The sequence below is a fragment of the Acanthochromis polyacanthus genome, chromosome 24, assembly GCF_021347895.1.
Source record: "Acanthochromis polyacanthus isolate Apoly-LR-REF ecotype Palm Island chromosome 24, KAUST_Apoly_ChrSc, whole genome shotgun sequence".
NCBI classification, from domain to species: Eukaryota; Metazoa; Chordata; class Actinopteri; family Pomacentridae; genus Acanthochromis; species Acanthochromis polyacanthus.
The window spans coordinates 6216148-6235065 of NC_067136.1; the positions used below are offsets into that span (position 1 = coordinate 6216148).

Genomic DNA, 18918 nt, shown 5'->3' on the forward strand with positions numbered 1-18918 from the left:
CCAAAACATGTCTCGAAATAAGTAAAAAAATCCAGAAAACGATCGGCTCCGTGCGCGTGCACGCGGCGCGTGGTGGCGCTGTGCGTTTCATATTCACTGCATCTTTCTATTATAACTTTATCATACACGGTCCTATTTTCTTTGTTCGCGATTCAAAATGGATACTGGAGACTTCTCCTCCGTTTCAAACCGAACTTCAACCAATCAGGTGACTCGTTTCCGCCTACTTCGGCAATATAGCCAACCATGGCCGAGTCTGACAGATATCGATTACATCACTTGATTGACTTGTTTCTCAGCAAATCACGCCGGAGGAACCGTTAGATTGACAGGCCTGGTAGCCAATGAGCTTGCTGAATGGCTTGAATATAAATCCCGCCTCTGCCAGCGGCTTTATATGATATTTCATTCGTGAGCTCCGGGCTCCACCTGCTGTTTCTCTGTATTCCTCTCAATCTGTGTGTGTGATCGACACTGAAGCCTATCTGAAGTGATTTTTTGAGTTCTTTATGAGTTTTTGGAATGAAAATGAAGTGAAAATGAAGTGAAAATTAATTTATACCATTCTGTAGAGAGTGTGCACAGTGTATAAAGAGTGTATCCAACATTGACAGGGGCGGAGCATATCAGTACAAATACATGTGTGAAACACTCATTTCTTGTAGTATTGCTCTGAAATTTTGACCTGAACTATGTAAGACCCCAGGCTTTTGCAATATTGTGTTTTCAAGCTCTTACAGTGCTGCCACACTGATTTTCAGGTGTTTTATTAGGGAAAAAATGTAGGCGAGAAAAAAATTCATCCTAATTCAGTGTGTGCCAACATGAAATACTCTGTGCCAGTAGCACCTAGAGTAATTCTGACTGCACTGGGTGAAAATTCAGGTTGTCAGCTTTCAAATGAGACCCCAACCATGCGTGTACTCCAAACAGTTCAAGAACAGCATTCAATTTACTTTCTGTAAATCTCAGTAGAAATTTCGGGCGGAAATTGCCCAAACCTTAAAGGGTGTCGTGTTACGACACTAAATGTCAGTCTGGTTTTAGTGTTTTGTTTGTTGATCCTGTAGAGAAACTCTAATCTGAGTTTGTTGTGAAGCAGTTCAACAGGTTGTAGTCAGACATGAAGCAGCAGGATCAGAATCTGGAGAAACAACCTTTATTATCACTTCTGCAGAGAAGAAACCAGCTTTAAAATTCTACATAGAAACTATAATGAACCACAGATCACTGATTAGATTCACCTTTGATATCATTGTAAAAGAACAAAGACAATCAGCTTAGAATCAGTACGAAAGTGCAAAAAGCAGCAGTAAAGTTCATTCCTTCCACTGTGTTGCAGGATAAACAGCCAATCATTTCTGTGAAGTAAATAAGTACATTAACTATATATTCTATTCAACCTTCAGTAGCAAACAATGTTATTTTACTACATTTATCTGTAGATTAACAACAAAACATAAAATAGGATGAAGATCAAACTCAGAACACTGAGTAGTATAAAAAATATCAATAATATCTAAAATATAAAATATTACCTGCACCTTTACCACATTAAAAGGTAAGAACATCAGCAGAGCTACTAACCGATAAAACATTAAATCACACATTAAAACAAGAACTTTATGAAGAATCTAATCATCAGTTTACATTCTGCAACTGAGTGCAAAGTTGTTGTACAGATTAAAAGAACAAGATATAATATAGGATGAAGATAAAAGTCACAAACCCTGAGCAGTTAAAAAAGTATTAAAAATATATTCTATTAGCTGCACCTTTACCATGTTAAAAGTTCAGAGCATCATCAGAGCTGCTAGCAGATAAAACATTCAAACCAGTTCAGTCTGAAGTTGTTCATCAGTTCTGCTTCATTCTGGACAATCAGAACTTTTCTATCTGCTTCTGATCTCATCTGACAGAACACTTTACATCCACAACATTTCATCAGGTTCTAACATGCAGAGCTTTGGAACACATTTATTTCCAGACAAAGCAACAGAGTAGAAAAGTTGATGAAGACCAGCAGCAGCAGCAACAATCCACAGGATCAATCTAGATGATGGAGATGTTGGGAGGACTTGATGTTTCTGGACCAGTCTGCCAATAGAAACCCTAGCAGGAGCTGAACTCCAGACAGCAGAGCTCCCAGCATCCTCTGAGCTCACAAACCCTCCACCACTATAAGGTGGCAGTTAAAGGAGAGACCACATGCTGCTGCTTCCATCAAAGTTACACAAGCTCTGGTTGGTTCTGATGCTGTTCAGGAACTGGTAACATCTCTATATAGCTGCTGCGGCTTCATCATGCATCGTCTATAGATCAGAAAACCAGCAGCAGCCACAGCAAGAAGAAGTATCACACCCACTACTGATCCTGCAATGATTCCAGTCTTGTCTCCTCCATCTCTGGTGTTTATATCCTTGTCTCCTCCATCGCCAAAGAACGCATTCTTGTTTCCTGCAGACAGAGGGATCAGAGATATCAGAGATAGGAGTATGAACATCAGTCAGATCAGCTGTTTTCTCCAAAGTCTCATCAGCAACATCTTTATAAACCATAAACATCTGATCTGAGACCAAGCAGCTTCATCAGAGACACAAACTGAACTCTCAACACAAACTCACCTGGATCAAGGACTACCAGGTCGATGATGTTGCTGATGGGTTCAAACTTTTTTCTCTGATAAACCCAACACACATATCTTCCAGTGTCATTCTTCGTCACATTCTTCAGACTCAGAGAAAAGTCTCCGTCCTTCATCTCTTTGTCCTGCAGATCCACCCGGTTCTTATAAGATGGATGCTGAAGGACTGGATCAAAGCTTCCATCTCTGTACAAAAGAACATGATCTGGTTTCATTTCAGATCTGATCCACTCTACAGTAGTGATGGTTTTGTTATCCTTCTTGGAAGCTTTACATGGTAGAATGACATCCTGTCCAAGATCAGCTATGATGTTTTTAACTCCGGTCATTTTCTGAGCTGAAGAAGAAAGAACAGAGTAGTTACAGTTTTTTTTCAATTTGCTAACAAGCATTGGTCCAAACTGCCTGCATTTCCATCATGCATCTCAGCTAAACAGTTCATCTCATCCCCAAAACTGTTTCTCTCCAACAGAACACTTCATTCATGTCTCAAAATAAGCTCATTCAACCACAACACTAGAAAATAGTCTCACTTTGGAAACAAACGCTGTCACTCTGAGTACGCTGAACCACAAAATACCAACAACAGAGAGCATTACATGAAATAAATTGTAATCTTTCAAGTTTGAATGATTTCTTTTTAGATAAATCAGTTTATTACATTAAATTTATAGATGTTAAATTTATTATAAAATAAGATCTTTGCACTCTGATTGTTCTAAATTATTGTGATATATTGCAACAAGAATGAATCAGGAATGCAGCAGTTTACTTCAACAACACTGACGTATTTTCTCTGTGCCTTTACATGAAACTTTGGGACCTTACAAAAATAAAAAGTTTACTGTAAACAAAAACAAAATGGAGAATCTCAGAATTCAGGGAGCAGAATAGAAATCAAGAGATAAAAGTCAAAAACCAACAACATGTCCATGTAAACTGTAACAATCACACCCTGTCGTCTGCATTTGGCCTCATGTTTCCATCCATTACATCTGATGTCTTCTCTGGAGATGCACTGTGGCTAGAACATTTTTGAGTGTCTCCTTTTTATGGTTTCTGGCAGTGGTGTAGTGGTCCCTGCAGAAGTGGGTATACTCTTAATTTTCACCTTTTTTAAAAATTAGTCCAGAAAAACGCCCTGTTTTAGAAACAGTGACATAGAAGACTACTCTGTTCAATTTATTCAGTCATTTCTACTTGCCCACTATTATAAAATTATCATGACTTGATTAGGAGCAGTTTGTAGTTATTACTGGATTAATGTAACATGTATTTATCATGAGGCAAACATGGTGTTTCAGTTACTTTAGAACATTTATTTAAATAAAATACTTCAAATATGAAGTTGACAGTGCATCCTTGTTCATATTTCATCATGAATAAAACCTCAATATTGTTTTAGGTCGAATCTTAAACTACCTGTTCCCATTCTTGTGTTTTTACTTACTTTAAAATCAACTACCAGCCAAGAGGTTTTCCCACATTATCCCAATCTAGCTAGCATCAGACTTACGTTAGAATAACGTTAGCCTTTCAAAACGTTAGTCAGACTCAGCCCGACACTCAGTTTAACCCGTTGCGCTTCAGTTGTGCTTCAGTGTTCCGCCCGCGGTACACTTTGAGATCTGCATAAGCAATTTGCTAAATGTCTAAAACTGCAAACACGATTATACAAACACTACACGCCGATGGAAAGCTTAGATTCTCATGAATCCGCCGGTATAAACCACTTTCAGATGTGATTACCACAGCAGGTAATATAAACACATTTGTCCGACAAACAACGAATATCCATCCATCCGTTCTCTGTACACGGCTTCAAGGCACACAGCGCGACTCACATTTCCGGGTTCATTATTACACACAGATGAAAATATTCCACAAAAAACGGCCATAATCCAACCTTGGACATCCAGACGAAACAAGCCAGTAAACTATTTTGTCCAAAACATGTCTTGAAGATGGTATATGATCCACGAATAGGTCGTTTTCAAGGAAATGCACCTCGCGATGCGCGTCCAACATTCCCTGTATTTCTCGTCATATTTTTATTTACAAATAGAATATTAGCGATTTTTTTTGTACTGAAAATGGCTGGAATTGACTGAAGCTTTAACCACTGGCGATAAAATATCCTCTCCTTGAAATGTGCAGTCATGTTGCCAGTAGTTTAAAACAATGATTCATTTGGAAACCACCTTAAAACTTACCTGAGAATTATATCGTCCATGAAAGTAGGTTCGCTCGATACGTGTCACTCACTTGAAAGGTGTTTATTCTGACTTTCTCGCATTTCCGCGCATCTTTCAAGCAGACTTGTCAATCAACTGGAGTGCCACAGAGGTGTTAGCAAAATTTTCCTCTGTATGACCCGCCCTACTCTGCCTCTGATTGGCTCATCCCGAAAGTTAACCAATCGAATCAGTGAAGGTAGCATGTACCAGCCAATTACAGGCAGAGGAGGGTTGTTCATGGCTTCATCATCCTTAAGGAAAAGAGGGCTACCTGGCACACAGATATTACTGAATGATGCGCACCAGGGAGCATTAGAAGTGGGTATACGCAATGCTAACTGAAAAATAAGTGGGTATACGCCGTATACCGCCGTATACCCTGGACTACACCACTGGTTTCTGATGAGGCCAAACACAGATCACCTGAATCAGGTTTCAGCTGACAACTACACTCAGATGTGTTTGGAATTACATCATTTTTAAAATGTATTTTTATTGTCAATGCTTTGATAGGATTTTCCATAGAGTTCAATGTGGCTGCAGCAGAAATCCCCCATGTTTTTTCCCCATCATTCTGTTCTGATTGTGGTTTTAACTGTTTTGAACAAAGTGTGTTAGCATTTGAACAATGTGCTGTAAAAGTCTAGTGTTCTGCAGGTGGTGAACTAGCAACTGAGAAAAGAGTTCATGAATTTTGGTGACGGTGGTCACTTACTTGATAGATGAACTTCCAGGAAGCTGCTGCTGATGACTTCATAGTTTCTTTTATCAATAACACGACACTCGTATCTTCCTCTGTCCTCCATCGTCACTTTCTTCAGATTTAGAGAAACATCTCCGTCCTTCATCTCTTTATCCTGCAGATCCACCCGGTTCTGATAAGATGGATGCTGGTATTCTGGATCTGAGCGTTCATCTCGGTACAGAAGAACATATTCTGGTTCCATTTCAGGTCTGGTCCACTTTACAGCTATGCTGTTGATGTTGTACTTGTTGGGAACTGTACATGGTAGAATGACATCTTCTCCAAGATCAGTTGGGATTTTTTTAGCTGTGATGTTTGTCTGAGCTGAAGAAGAAAGAAGAGAGAAGTTAGTACTACTACCAACCTTCTAATACTACATCAGTACTCCAGGTAGTACTGCTACCAACGTTCTAATACTACATCAGTACTCCAGGTAGTACTGCTACCAACGTTCTAATACTGCATCAGTACTTCAGGTAGTACTACTACCAACGTTCTAATACTGCATCAGTACTCCAGGTAGTACTGCTACCAACGTTCTAATACTGCATCAGTACTCCAGGTAGTACTGCTACCAACGTTCTAATACTGCATCAGTACTCCAGGTAGTACTGCTACCAACGTTCTAATACTGCATCAGTACTCCAGGTAGTACTACTACCAACGTTCTAATACTACATCAGTACTCCAGGTAGTACTACTACCAACCTTCTAATACTGCATCAGTACTCCAGGTAGTACTACTACCAACCTTCTAATACTACATCAGTACTCCAGGTAGTACTACTACCAACCTTCTAATACTACATCAGTACTCCAGGTAGTACTGCTACCAACGTTCTAATACTGCATCAGTACTCCAGGTAGTACTGCTACCAACATTCTAATACTACATCAGTACTCCAGGTAGTACTACTACCAACCTTCTAATACTGCATCAGTACTCCAGGTAGTACTACTACCAACCTTCTAATACTACATCAGTACTCCAGGTAGTACTACTACCAACCTTCTAATACTACATCAGTACTCCAGGTAGTACTGCTACCAACGTTCTAATACTGCATCAGTACTCCAGGTAGTACTGCTACCAACGTTCTAATACTGCATCAGTACTCCAGGTAGTACTGCTACCAACGTTCTAATACTACATCAGTACTCCAGGTAGTACTACTACCAACCTTCTAATACTACATCAGTACTCCAGGTAGTACTACTACCAACGTTCTAATACTACATCAGTACTCCAGGTAGTACTACTACCAACCTTCTAATACTGCATCAGTACTCCAGGTAGTACTGCTACCAACCTTCTAATACTACACCAGTACTCCAGGTAGTACTACTACCAACCTTCTAATACTACATCAGTACTCCAGGTAGTACTACTACCAACCTTCTAATACTACATCAGTACTCCAGGTAGTACTGCTACCAACGTTCTAATACTGCATCAGTACTCCAGGTAGTACTGCTACCAACATTCTAATACTACATCAGTACTCCAGGTAGTACTACTACCAACGTTCTAATACTACATCAGTACTCCAGGTAGTACTACTACCAACCTTCTAATACTACATCAGTACTCCAGGTAGTACTACTACCAACGTTCTAATACTACATCAGTACTCCAGGTAGTACTACTACCAACCTTCTAATACTGCATCAGTACTCCAGGTAGTACTGCTACCAACCTTCTAATACTACACCAGTACTCCAGGTAGTACTACTACCAACCTTCTAATACTACACCAGTACTCCAGGTAGTACTACTATCAACCTTCTAATACTACATCAGTACTCCAGGTAGTACTACTACCAACCTTCTAATACTACCCGAGCCACCAAACCACGAGGACGACCACGGATCGGCCCGGAAGGGGGCAGAGAGAGAACCTGGCCAGGACCCCTGGCGTCCAGCGGGGCCGGGCCCCAGGCGACCAAGACCGGCGGCCGCCAACCCCGGCAGGGGCTGGAGGCCCAGGGCGGACCCAGCACAGGACCCCGGGCCCCAGGCAGAGGGTCAACATCGCCAGGGGAACCAGCCACCCCAGACGGCCACCCGACATGGGCCGGCGCCCCCGCTGCAGCCCAAGATCCAGGGCACTCCACCCCCTCCCCACCCCCCACCAACCCCCCATAACATTCATAATCATTTACCCACTCACCCACCCATATTGCCCCATGAGGGCACCCCCGGAAGGCCGGGGGACACCGGGCCACAAAACCGGGCCCCCACCACCACCCACGCAATTGAAACTTGAGAGGTGAGCCATCAGAGGGTGCAGCGGATGGGGCCACTTAGATGGCCCCCACCACCACACCCAGCACAATGAGCACACCTCCCATAGCCCTACATGTATGTGAAAGTGAGCAGAGGAAGTGAGGGGTCCGGGGATGAGGTCTGTAGGGAAGAAAACTTCCCCCCAGAGGGCGAGCCACTAAGGGCAATAGTCACCCCCGTTTCCCAGGCGCCCTCCAGCGCAGGACGAGCCAGGAGCAGCTGCCACCAAGACCGGGGCCCACAGCAACCGCAGCCAGAGACCCGCCGACCAAAGAGGCACACAGCCGGCACACACCAGATGGCGGAAAGGCAAGGGAGGACAGAGGGCAGCAGAAGAGCCCAACCCAGGGCCCACCATCCCCAGGCCCATCGCGGCCGCCCCCCGAGGGCACAGGACCCCCCCCCCACACACACACACACACACACACACACACACACACTCTCTTTCTTCATTTCTCTTAAGGCTGATAAGACCTCTCTGGATATCTGTCCAACATGGGTGTCATCCGCTGCTCTGGGATGGGCACTATATCCCTCGGTGGAGTGGTCATAGAGTGTTTGTGACTGAGGCAGTTGTCTTGGAAGACTGACCAGGTAATCATCTAGATAACGAGGCCGACGTACATCACGGCGTGGACGGGTGTTACCAGCTGGATATGCCATCATAACTGTGGAAACCGCAGATCCGGCTCGAAGGACCATGTAAAGGAGGTGATGGTTGCTGAATACCACTCTTGTGACCTCAGTGATGAATAAAGTAAATAATACTGTTTTTTTGGATCTGCAGACGCCACAGGTTGTCCAGTTAGAACACGAAGGTAAGGGAGTAATTCAATCCCATACTCTCTCTCCTTTGTATAGCCACTCATTTATTTTACTCATTCCGATGATGCCAGAGGAAGATGAACTTTTACTGCTTTTTATAGATGGTATGATGTGTGTGGTTTCTAAATAAAGAATAAAACAAAGTGAATTAAATCCTCTGTCTAAATAACAAATAGTGCATCTTATTCTATAAAATATTATTATTAAATATTAAAGACACCACAATGACACTTAACACAGAAAGGAGCCTCTCAACATTTAGGGAGCATCAACAATCTACTTACACCAAGCTGCATGTATGCCTTCCTGCAGAGTACACACATAAGGGGGAGTCAAGTAATTTGTCAACAGTCCCTAACTCAGCGAGACGGAGTTCGATTTTCGGCATAAATAAAACTAAAGGAGCTTAAATATCCAACTGACATGATAAACTGAGGGATAAGACATCACCAAACATGAAAGAAATGTACAAGATAAATGAACAAGCTAAGATATACTGGACGGCTGTCTGTGTACCTGCTAATAACAACAGAGTGAACTGAAATAACAGAGTGACAGCGGCATTTATGTAACAAATACAAACTCAATAGAATGAAACCTCCACTTATGTTCTCATGGACGCACAGAACAATAAAGAACATCAGTCCAAAGAATAAAGGGAAACGTGTAGCTGCCGTTAAACTCTGATATTCTGCACTGAGGATCCCTGTCCGACTGACCGGCACTAAATGGGGAGCTAAGGTCTGTGATTGGTCCAGAACGGGTTACCGGCACGGGGTGTTCACATGCACAGAGGGTGATTGACTGAGGGGTCTGCACTTGTGATGCCTAAAGTGGATGATCTTTTGTACACCCCCCGCACCAACATCCAACCGCCAAGGTGGCGAGGCCCCAATTCACCTCTTACATTAGGTGATGGAGCTGATCACAGGGGACCAGAGGGAACGAAAATCAGCCAACTGATCCCTTGAACCTGCAGACATTGTCTCGAAGCTGATGTAGTCTCATAGGAGATTCCTAAACTGCTTATTGTTCAGATTGTTTTTGGCTTTCCAATTTATAAGGATAGTTTTCTTTGCGATGCATAAGCTGGTGAGAACCATACATACAGAGTTAGAGCCTATGTTGATTTCACCTAGGTCACCTAATAGGCACAATGTGGGACTTGCAGTAATGTTGCATTTAAACCATAATGACAGGTCTTCACATACCTCAAGCCAGAACCTTTGCACAGGTGCGCAGGACCACATACACACGTGGACAAAATTGTTGGTACCCCTCAGTTAAAGAAGGAAAAACCCACAATTCTCACTGAAATCACTTGAAACTCACAAAAGTAACAATAAATAAAAATTTATTGAAAATTAAATAATCAAAATCAGCCATCACTTTTGAATTGTTGATTAACATAATTATTTAAAAAAACAAACTAATGAAATAGGGCTGGACAAAAATGATGGTACCCATAACTTAGTATTTTGTTGCACAACCTTTTGAGGCAATCACTGCAATTAAACGATTTCTGTATTTGTCAATGAGCGTTCTGCAGCTGTCAACAGGTATTTTGGCCCACTCCTCATGAGCAAACAGCTCCAGTTGTCTCAGGTTTGATGGGTGTCTTCTCCAAATGGCATGTTTCAGCTCCTTCCACATATGTTCAATGGGATTCAGATCTGGGCTCATAGAAGGCCACTTTAGAATAGTCCAACGCTTTTCTCTCAGCCATTCTTGGGTGTTTTTGGCTGTGTGTTTTGGATCGTTGTCCTGTTGGAAGACCCATGACCTGCGACTGAGACCAAGCTTTCTGACACTAGGCAGCACATTTCTCTCCAGAATGCCTTGATAGTCTTCAGATTTCATCGTACCTTGCACACTTTCAAGACACCCTGTGCCAGATGCAGCAAAGCAGCCCCAAAACATTACTGAGCCTCCTCCATGTTTCACCGTAGGGACAGTGTTCTTTTCTTCGTATGCTTGGTTTTTGAGTCTATGAACATAGAGTTGATGTGCCTTACCAAAAAGCTCCAGTTTGGTCTCATCTGTCCAAAGGACATTCTCCCAGAAGCTTTGTGGCTTGTCAACATGCATTTTTGCAAATTCCAGTCTGGCTTTTTTATGAGTTTTTTTCAGCAGTGGTGTCCTCCTTGGTCGTCTCCCATGAAGTCCACTTTGGCTCAAACAACGACGAATGGTGCGATCTGACACTGATGTACCTTGGCCTTGGAGTTCACCTTTAATTTCTTTGGAGGTTGCTCTGGGCTCTTTGGATACAATTCCAACGATCCGTCTCTTCAATTTGTCATCAATTTTCCTCTTGCGGCCACGTCCAGGGAGGTTGGCTACTGTCCCGTGGGTCTTGAACTTCTGAATAATATGAGCCACTGTTGTCACAGGAACTTCAAGCTGTTTAGAGATGGTCTTATAGCCTTTACCTTTAAGATGTTTGTCTATCATTTTTTTTCGGATGTCCTGGGACAATTCTCTCCTTCGCTTTCTGTTGTCCATGTTCAGTGTGGTACACACCTTTTCACCAAACAGCAGGGTGACTACTTGTCTCCCTTTAAATAGGCAGACTGACTGATTATGAGTTTGGAAACACCTGTGATGTCAATTAAATGACACACCTGAGTTAATCATGTCACTCTGGTCAAATAGTTTTCAATCTTTTATAGAGGTACCATCATTTTTGTCCAGGCCTGTTTCATTAGTTTGTTTTTTTAAATAATTATGTTAATCAACAATTCAAAAGTAATGGCTGTTTTTGATTATTTAATTTTCAATAAATTTTTATTTATTGTTACTTTTGTGAGTTTCAAGTGATTTCAGTGAGAATTGTGGGTTTTTCCTTCTTTAACTGAGGGGTACCAACAATTTTGTCCACGTGTGTAGCATGGAGGTAACTGTCAGTCATGTTATCACTGCAGTGTGAGCAAATATCCGAATGGGACAGACCCATCCTGAACATCCTTTGTCCTGTATAATGAACTCTGTGCAGAATTTTAAATTGTATAAGTTGCATATTTCAGTTCTTTGACATTTTAAAGGTATTTAAACATATTTGTGACCATGCATTTTGATTAAGGTTACTGGATAGGTCAGCTTCCCATTTTGTTGTAGGAAGAAAGATTGTATCTTCTGACTTTGATAATTTTCTATATAGTTTTGAAAATAGCTTTGGGGGACGAAAATTTAAGAATTCTTCTACCCTAAGAGGAAGCTGCCAGTGTAATTGGTTTAGGGTGTATTTTTTTCCTATAATCGATTTAAGTTGGTGGTATTCTAAAAATTTTGTGTTGCTAATTCCATATTGTGAAGTGAGTGTGTGAAATGACAGAAAGTTACCATCTTCTATGATATGTTCTGTTTTATCCCTTGGTTTCTCCAGTGAGTAAAATGTATCATCTTTTTATTTTGTAGAATGTCAGGGTTATTCCAGATTGGAGTAAATTTACATGGAATGACTGAAGACTTACTTAATTTTAGAAATTCCCACCAAGCCATTAAAGAGGAGCTGATATTAATGTTTTTGAAACACTGATGAGATTTAATAGTTGTGCTGATAAATGGCAAGTCAGAAACGGCTATGTCCTCACATATTGCTTGCTCTACATCTAACCATAACTCATCTACATTACTAGGTTTTAGCCATTTGGAAATATACTGCAACTTACTAGCTAGGAAGTAGTGACTGAAGTTAGGTAAATCCAGTCCACCTCTATCTTTAGTCTGTTGTAGAGTCTTTAAACTGATACGTGATGGTTTGTTTTTCCAAAGAAATTTGGATATATGTGAGTCCAGTGATTTAAACCAACAGGAGGATGGTTTGGATGGTATCATTGAGAATACATAGTTAACTTTAGGTAAAACCATCATTTTAATAGTGGCTACTCTCCCCATGAGTGATATGGGTAAGTGCTTCCACCGTATAAGATCGTCCTCTATTGTTTTCAATAACTGAACATAATTTAGTTTTGTAAGTTCTGATATCCTGGGAGAGAGATTTATGCCTAAATATCTGAGGTTTCCAGACTGTATTGTGATGTCAGATATTCTTGGTATGTCACAATTAATAGGCATGGCTGTAGTCTTAGACCAGTTGATAGAATAATCAGATATCAATGAAAATGTATTAATAAGCGTAATTGTCTGGGAGATAGATGATTTGGAGTTATTTAGGAAAAGTAATACATCATCTGCATAAAGACTTATTTTATGTTCTATATTGCTGGACTGGATTCCTCTGATGTCTGTATTTTGTCTTATGGCAGCTGCAAGGGGTTCAATAAAGATGGCGAAAAGTGATAGAGAAAGTGGGCAGCCCTGCCTAGTGCCTCTCTGCAAACAGAAACTTGGAGAAGTCTGGTCATTGGTCTTAACACAAGCAGCCGGGTTATTATAAAGATTTTTATCCAGTCTATAAAAGATGGCCCAAAACCAAATCTGTTTAATGCTGCAAACAGAAATGTCCAATTTACTCGATCAAATGCTTTTTCTGCGTCTAACGAGATGATTGTGGATTCTAAATGATGTATTGTGGAATAATCTATTATGTTAATTAATCTGTGCATATTAGTAGAGGAATGTCTCCCTTTAATAAAACCTGTTTGATCTGGATGCTTGATGTTTAAATTTGGTCTGGGTGGTCCCAATTCTTTAACAGCCAATTTATCCGCGTTGCTCAGACGACTGAACAGTAATTCCTGCAGATGATCGAGTTGCAGTTTCCAGCCATCATTATTCAACACAAACTGGCGGTCTCCGAGTCTGTGCTGGTTGTCGCAGCGATATTCAGGCTACTGATTACACTACTATTAAGACTTTGACCGGCAAAATAAATTATTTTATCTCTTTTTTTCCCATTTGGCTTAAGGAGGGTGGTGCACTATCGCCCTCTATGGGCCGCCCCCCCGTTTGAAAGAATGGCGACCACACTTAATTGGCCACGAAATGTTTGGTCTTTGTTGCTGCAGTGCACGCTTGTCGGCAAGGCTCAAGACACTTTTGCGGCACTGTCAGTAGGAGATGGTCTTGATTTTGATAAGGTTAAAAGTGCTATTTTGAGAGCGTATGAATTGGTGCCCGAGGCCTATCGACAAAAACTTCGTAGGTTGAGGAAGCAGTATAATCAAACTTATGTTGAATTTGTTCGTGACAAAGAAATCCTTTTTGACAGGTGGTGTGCTTCTCAGAAGGTCAGTGATTTTGCTCATCTCAAACAGCTGGTATTACTGGAAAAGTTCAAAAATAGTTTGCCCGAGAAAGTGACGACTTATTTGAATGCACAGAAGGAGATGGACGTGTCGAAAGCAGCGGTGCTTGTGGATGAATACATGCTGACGCACAAAGCAACTTTTGAGCGTCCATATGGCTTTAATAAATCGGACAAGTTTCATTGTCATGGGAAGGAGGTTGAAAAAAATGCTTCTTCCTCTGTAGAGCCAGCTGAAAATTTTCCATCTAGTGGTGTTTAGAGTAAACCAGGGCCCACTGAGTCAAAGGAAAATGTGATGTGCTTTTATTGTAAAAAGAGGGGTCACATTGCGGCAGCGTGTCCAGTTTTAAAGAAAAAGAACACAAAATCTGTTGTGTTTGATTAAAACGAAAAATCATAAAAGTCGGTCTGGGTCTGACAGAGCCTGTAGTTACGCAGATTTCAAGCCTTTCGTTATGGATGGATTTGTGGCTGTGTCTAGTGGCTCTGAGAAAATCCCAGTTAAAACATTGCGCGATACTGCTGCGTCTCAGTCGTTTATTTTGGAGGGGATTTTGCCGTTAAATGCTGACACTGCTGTTGGTTCTGAGGTTCCGGTCCGCGGATTTAACATGTAGTGGATAGGCGTTCCCTTGCACCGAATATTTATTCAGTCAGATCTGTGGTCTGGGGACGCTATTGTGGGAGTGCGTCCAGGTTTTCCCATAAATGGTGTTTCTGTCATAATGGGAAATGATTTAGCCGGAGGCTGAATTTTGGCTGCTCTTTTTTTTTTTTTTTTTTTGTCTGCATATCCGCTCACAAATGACACCAACCAACCATGGTGTCATTGCTTAAAGCTGCTGTCCGGAGTTTCCGTTTGTTTTCAATTTATGTATCATTTTTTAACAAAGCTTAAATGTGTTAGTCTAGTTCGATACTATAATATAATGTTAGTATGACGCGATATGAAAATTTATTCCTGAGCTCCGCCTTCCTCTCATAGACCCCCATGTTATTCCAAAAAGCGCCGGTCGCTGCCGACCAATCAAGTTCGAGCTTCAGCTTTGTCATGCTGTCAATCAACGGTTACGCGCACAGCAAGCAAGCCCATGCAGAGGTGGGCGAGCTACGCGCTACGCAACCGCGCGCACATTTGTTTTGCTTGTGGAGGAGAGAGCATCAGGGCTCAGCAACTTCCAGAAAAGTTACCAATCCCACGGCTTGTCAGGCCAAGAGACTGCAGGACGTTTTTTGGCTCGGGGTGCTCGCGTCGCTCCCCGACCACGGCCTCCATAGCCCGGCTGACGGCTTCGTTTAGATGCCCGACCTCTGGAGGAAGATGTTGGGGCGTCTGGGACATACTCTTCGTCAGAGGAGTCATGCAATTCTGAACTCTAGATAGAAATAAATAAACAATCTAACACATATACACGCGTAAATGCACTAAGTTTGATAAACAACATCATCCAGAGGGATACACGAGTGTAATCACATATTGAAACTTTACTCGTTCGTCCTAGCAGATTCATGTTATTTTGGTATTAGGACAAGTTAGACTCAATACAGCATTCTAACGTAATTCCTTTATTATTTACTAAATGTACTAAATGCAGAAGAGGGGAAAACAGCAAAACAGGCGAGATGCTGCATCACTCCGGGCACTCCTCTCATGTCCTGCGCACGTGCACAAATAAAGGGGTGAAATCAGAGGGAGGGACCAACAGTGTTTTGGGAGACGCTGCGATTCAAACTCAGGACAGCAGCTTTAAGCTTCATGCAATTTTTTTCTTCTTTGTGACTGTGACCATCACCTGTCCTCATGGCAAATTAACCTATCATGTTTATTTCAAGCTGTTTTCTGCATTACACTGTGTTCCAAATTATTATGCAAATTGGATGTAAGAGGCAAAAAAAATTCCTATTTGTTTTTTGAATTAAACTCATGGGTGGCATTGTGTCTCAAGGCTCTGTAGATCATTGACATCAATCTCAGACACCTGTGATAAATAGTCGCCCAGGTGAGCCCAATTAAAGGAAAACTGCTTAAAAGTGATGTTCCACATTATTAAGCAGGCCACAGGTTTCAAGCGATATGGGGAAGAAAAACGATCTCTCTGCTGCTGAAAAGCGTAAGATAGTACACTACCTTGCTCAGGGTATGAAAACATTGGATATTTCCAAAAAAACTTATGCGTGATCATCGAACTGTAAAGAAATTTGTTGCTAATTCAGAGCACAGGTGAGTTCGTGCAGATAAAGGCAAAATAAGAAAAGTTTCTGCCAGACAACTTCATCAGATCAAGAGAGAAGCTGCTAAAAGGCCATTGCAAAGCAGAAAAGAGGTATTTGAAGCCGCTGGTGCCTCTGGAGTCCCACGAACCTCGAGGTGTAGGATCCTCAAGAAGTTTGCAAGTGTGCTTAAAGCTAATGTTCGGCCACCCCTAAACAATGCTCACAAGCAGAAACGGTTGCAGTGGGCTCAGGAATACATGAAGACTAATTTTCAAACAGTTTTGTTCACCGATGAGTGCCGTGCAACCCTTGATGGCCCCGATGGCTGGAGCAGCGGATGGTTGGTGAATGGCCACAATGTCCCAACAAGGCTGAGACGGCAGCAAGGGGGTGGGGGTGTCACGTTTTGGGCTGGAATCATGGGGAGAGAGCTGGTAGGTCCCTTTAGGGTCCCTGAGGGTGTGAAAATGACCTCTGCAAAGTATGTAGAGTTTCTGACTGACCACTTTCTTCCATGGTACAAAAAGAAGAACCGTACCTTCCGACTAAAAATCATCTTCATGCATGACAATGCCCCATCTCATGCTGCAAAGAACACCACTGAGTCACTGGCTGCTATGGGCATAAGAGGAGAGAAACTGATGGTGTGGCCACCATCTTCTCCTGACCTCAACCCTATTGAGAACCTCTGGAGAATCATCAAGCAAAAGATCTATGAGGGTGGGAGGCAGTTCATATCCAAGCAGCAGCTCTGGGACGCTATTCTAACATCCTGCAAAGAAATTAAAGCTGAAACTGTCCAAGAACTCACACGTTCAATGGATGCAAGGCTTATTAAAGTGACATCAAGCAAGGGGTCCTATATTAACATGTAACTCCACCTGTTCATTCAAAAGTTATTTCAATCAAAAATATTTTATTTTATATGGTCTTATAATGCTACAAATTCAACATGTGACCATTTTGAGTTCTTTACAGCCTATGAAATGTCTTGAAACGCTGTTGTGCTTAATAATTTGGAACAGTGGACTTTGAGTTATTTATTGTATTATTTATTGTTAAAATACTGTTATTACGAGATTTGTTCAATGAAATTTGATTGAAACTCTAACGGCTGATGACTTGAAAATTATACTGACTGACATTTGCATCAATTATTCATGAAAATTTGAGTAAAATGTACTTTGCATAATAATTTGGAACACAGTGTATGCCACTGAGGGCTGTGCACACCCAAGTGAAACATAAAACAAACACAGGACAGACAGAAAGGTGAGGCACAGACAGTGTTCTAAGAGAAAAGGTGCATTTTATTTGTTTGTGCTCTTTAATTCACACCTTAAAACCAGTTACAAATCTAAGACCCTTCACAAACACCAGATATGACAGAATCCCAACTGGATCAATCATGAAGATGTCAGGAGACCACAAGAAGGATAGATAAAGCAGAGTGAGATGCACAGACACTAACCCCCCCGACACAGCCAGAGCCCCAAGGCCCGCCCAGCAGAACGGGCCATAGCAGACCCCCACGGCGCCCCACCGGCCCACAGCCCCACTTCCCCCACGACCATGGCTTTTGGGATGTGTAATGCCCTAGTAACTTTTCAGCGGCTGATGAATGTGGTTTTGTCTGGTTTACCGTTTTGTGAGGCTTACCTGGACGATTTGGTTGTTTGTTCTGCTACATGGACTGAGCACGCTGAGCATTTGAGTGCGGTTTTTGTATGTCTGAGTGAGGCCACTCTAACTGTGAACTTTTCCAAATGCGAGTTTGGTCAAGCGACTGTGACCTATCTGGGGAAAAGTGTAGGAGGAGGTCAGGTACGCCTCATGCAGGCTAAGGTGTAGGCCATTTTGTCGGTCCCAGTTCCTGCTAACCGCACTGAGCTGCGTCGCTATCTTGCCATGGTGGGCTACTATAGAGGGTTTTGTAAAACCTTCTCTGCAGTTGCTTCCCCTTTGACAGACCTGCTTAGTCCTAAAGCACGAGGAGGCGGCATGCGGTTGCTATGGTCCCCGTTTGTGGAACAGCCTGCCGGAGAGCCTCAGGGCTGCAGAGACTGTTGATGTTTTTAAAAAGAGGCTCAATACTCATCTTTTTAACCAGACTTTCAACTTGTTCTGATAATTCTTAACCCTTCTTCTTATGCTTTTTATTATTATGATTATGATTATTTATTATTACTCGATTTTTGAACTTTTAGGGTTTCAAGGTTTTACATATTCTAACCTTTATTTTAGCCTATTTTAATATTTTTTGATTTCATTTTATTTATTTCAGTTCTAGTGTTTTAATTCTCCAGTGTTTTCCCAGCGGGGGGGTTCCCACACGGGGAGCTGTTTCTGTCCACGGGGGTGTTAACCCTTCTTCCCCCTCCCCTATTGCCCCCAACCCCCACCCCTACCTCATCCCCTTCCCCCATAACCCCCACTGGTCTGCGACCCTCTCGGTGTGACTGCCCCTCTTCAAGGTAGTGTCTTCCTTCTAGCCTCGGTGCCTCGCCATGTCCTGATGATGTCATGTTGTATGGGTGTGTGAGGTTTTTTTTGTGTTTATTTATTGTCTTCTTTGTTTTTAATTCTTGTGAAGCACTTTGTGTTGTTCTGCATGAAAAGTATTATACAAATAAATAAAGTTTGAAAGTTAAAGTTGATTTTCGTTGGTCCGGCCTGTGTCAGTCTGCCTTTGAGCAAACTAAAGCGCTGTTGGTTAATGCTCCCGTTCTGGCTGCGCCTTGGTTGACGTGCCGT

The 18918-nt window shown here is 42.0% G+C and overlaps 2 protein-coding genes and 1 long non-coding RNA gene across 13 annotated transcripts in view; 2 read left to right on the forward strand and 1 right to left on the reverse strand.

Annotated features, from left to right (window-relative positions):
- Positions 1-18918, forward strand: part of LOC127532703 (sialoadhesin-like) — a 258353-nt gene that overhangs the window by 58744 nt on the left and 180691 nt on the right. The window lies entirely within an intron of this gene.
- Positions 1144-18918, reverse strand: part of LOC127532705 (coxsackievirus and adenovirus receptor-like) — a 183600-nt gene continuing 165825 nt past the window's right edge. For all 4 annotated transcript variants that reach the window (XM_051944744.1, XM_051944746.1, XM_051944743.1 and 1 more), the window contains exons 4-6: positions 5597-5950; positions 2625-2981; positions 1144-2457 (exon numbers count right to left, since the gene is read on the reverse strand). In XM_051944744.1, coding sequence (XP_051800704.1) covers positions 2261-2457; positions 2625-2981; positions 5597-5950 — 908 coding nt within the window. In that variant the 3' untranslated portion in view covers positions 1144-2260. The remainder of the gene's footprint in view (positions 2458-2624; positions 2982-5596; positions 5951-18918) is intronic.
- Positions 5931-7530, forward strand: LOC127532713 (uncharacterized). 8 transcript variants are annotated; one of them, XR_007940358.1, is made up of 7 exons: positions 6095-6317; positions 6361-6446; positions 6576-6661; positions 6791-6876; positions 6963-7048; positions 7135-7263; positions 7393-7530. It is a non-coding gene; the product is annotated as an uncharacterized LOC127532713 (long non-coding RNA). The 8 variants fall into 8 exon arrangements; XR_007940361.1 differs by having other exon boundaries at positions 7135-7220; positions 7350-7530; XR_007940362.1 differs by having other exon boundaries at positions 7135-7220.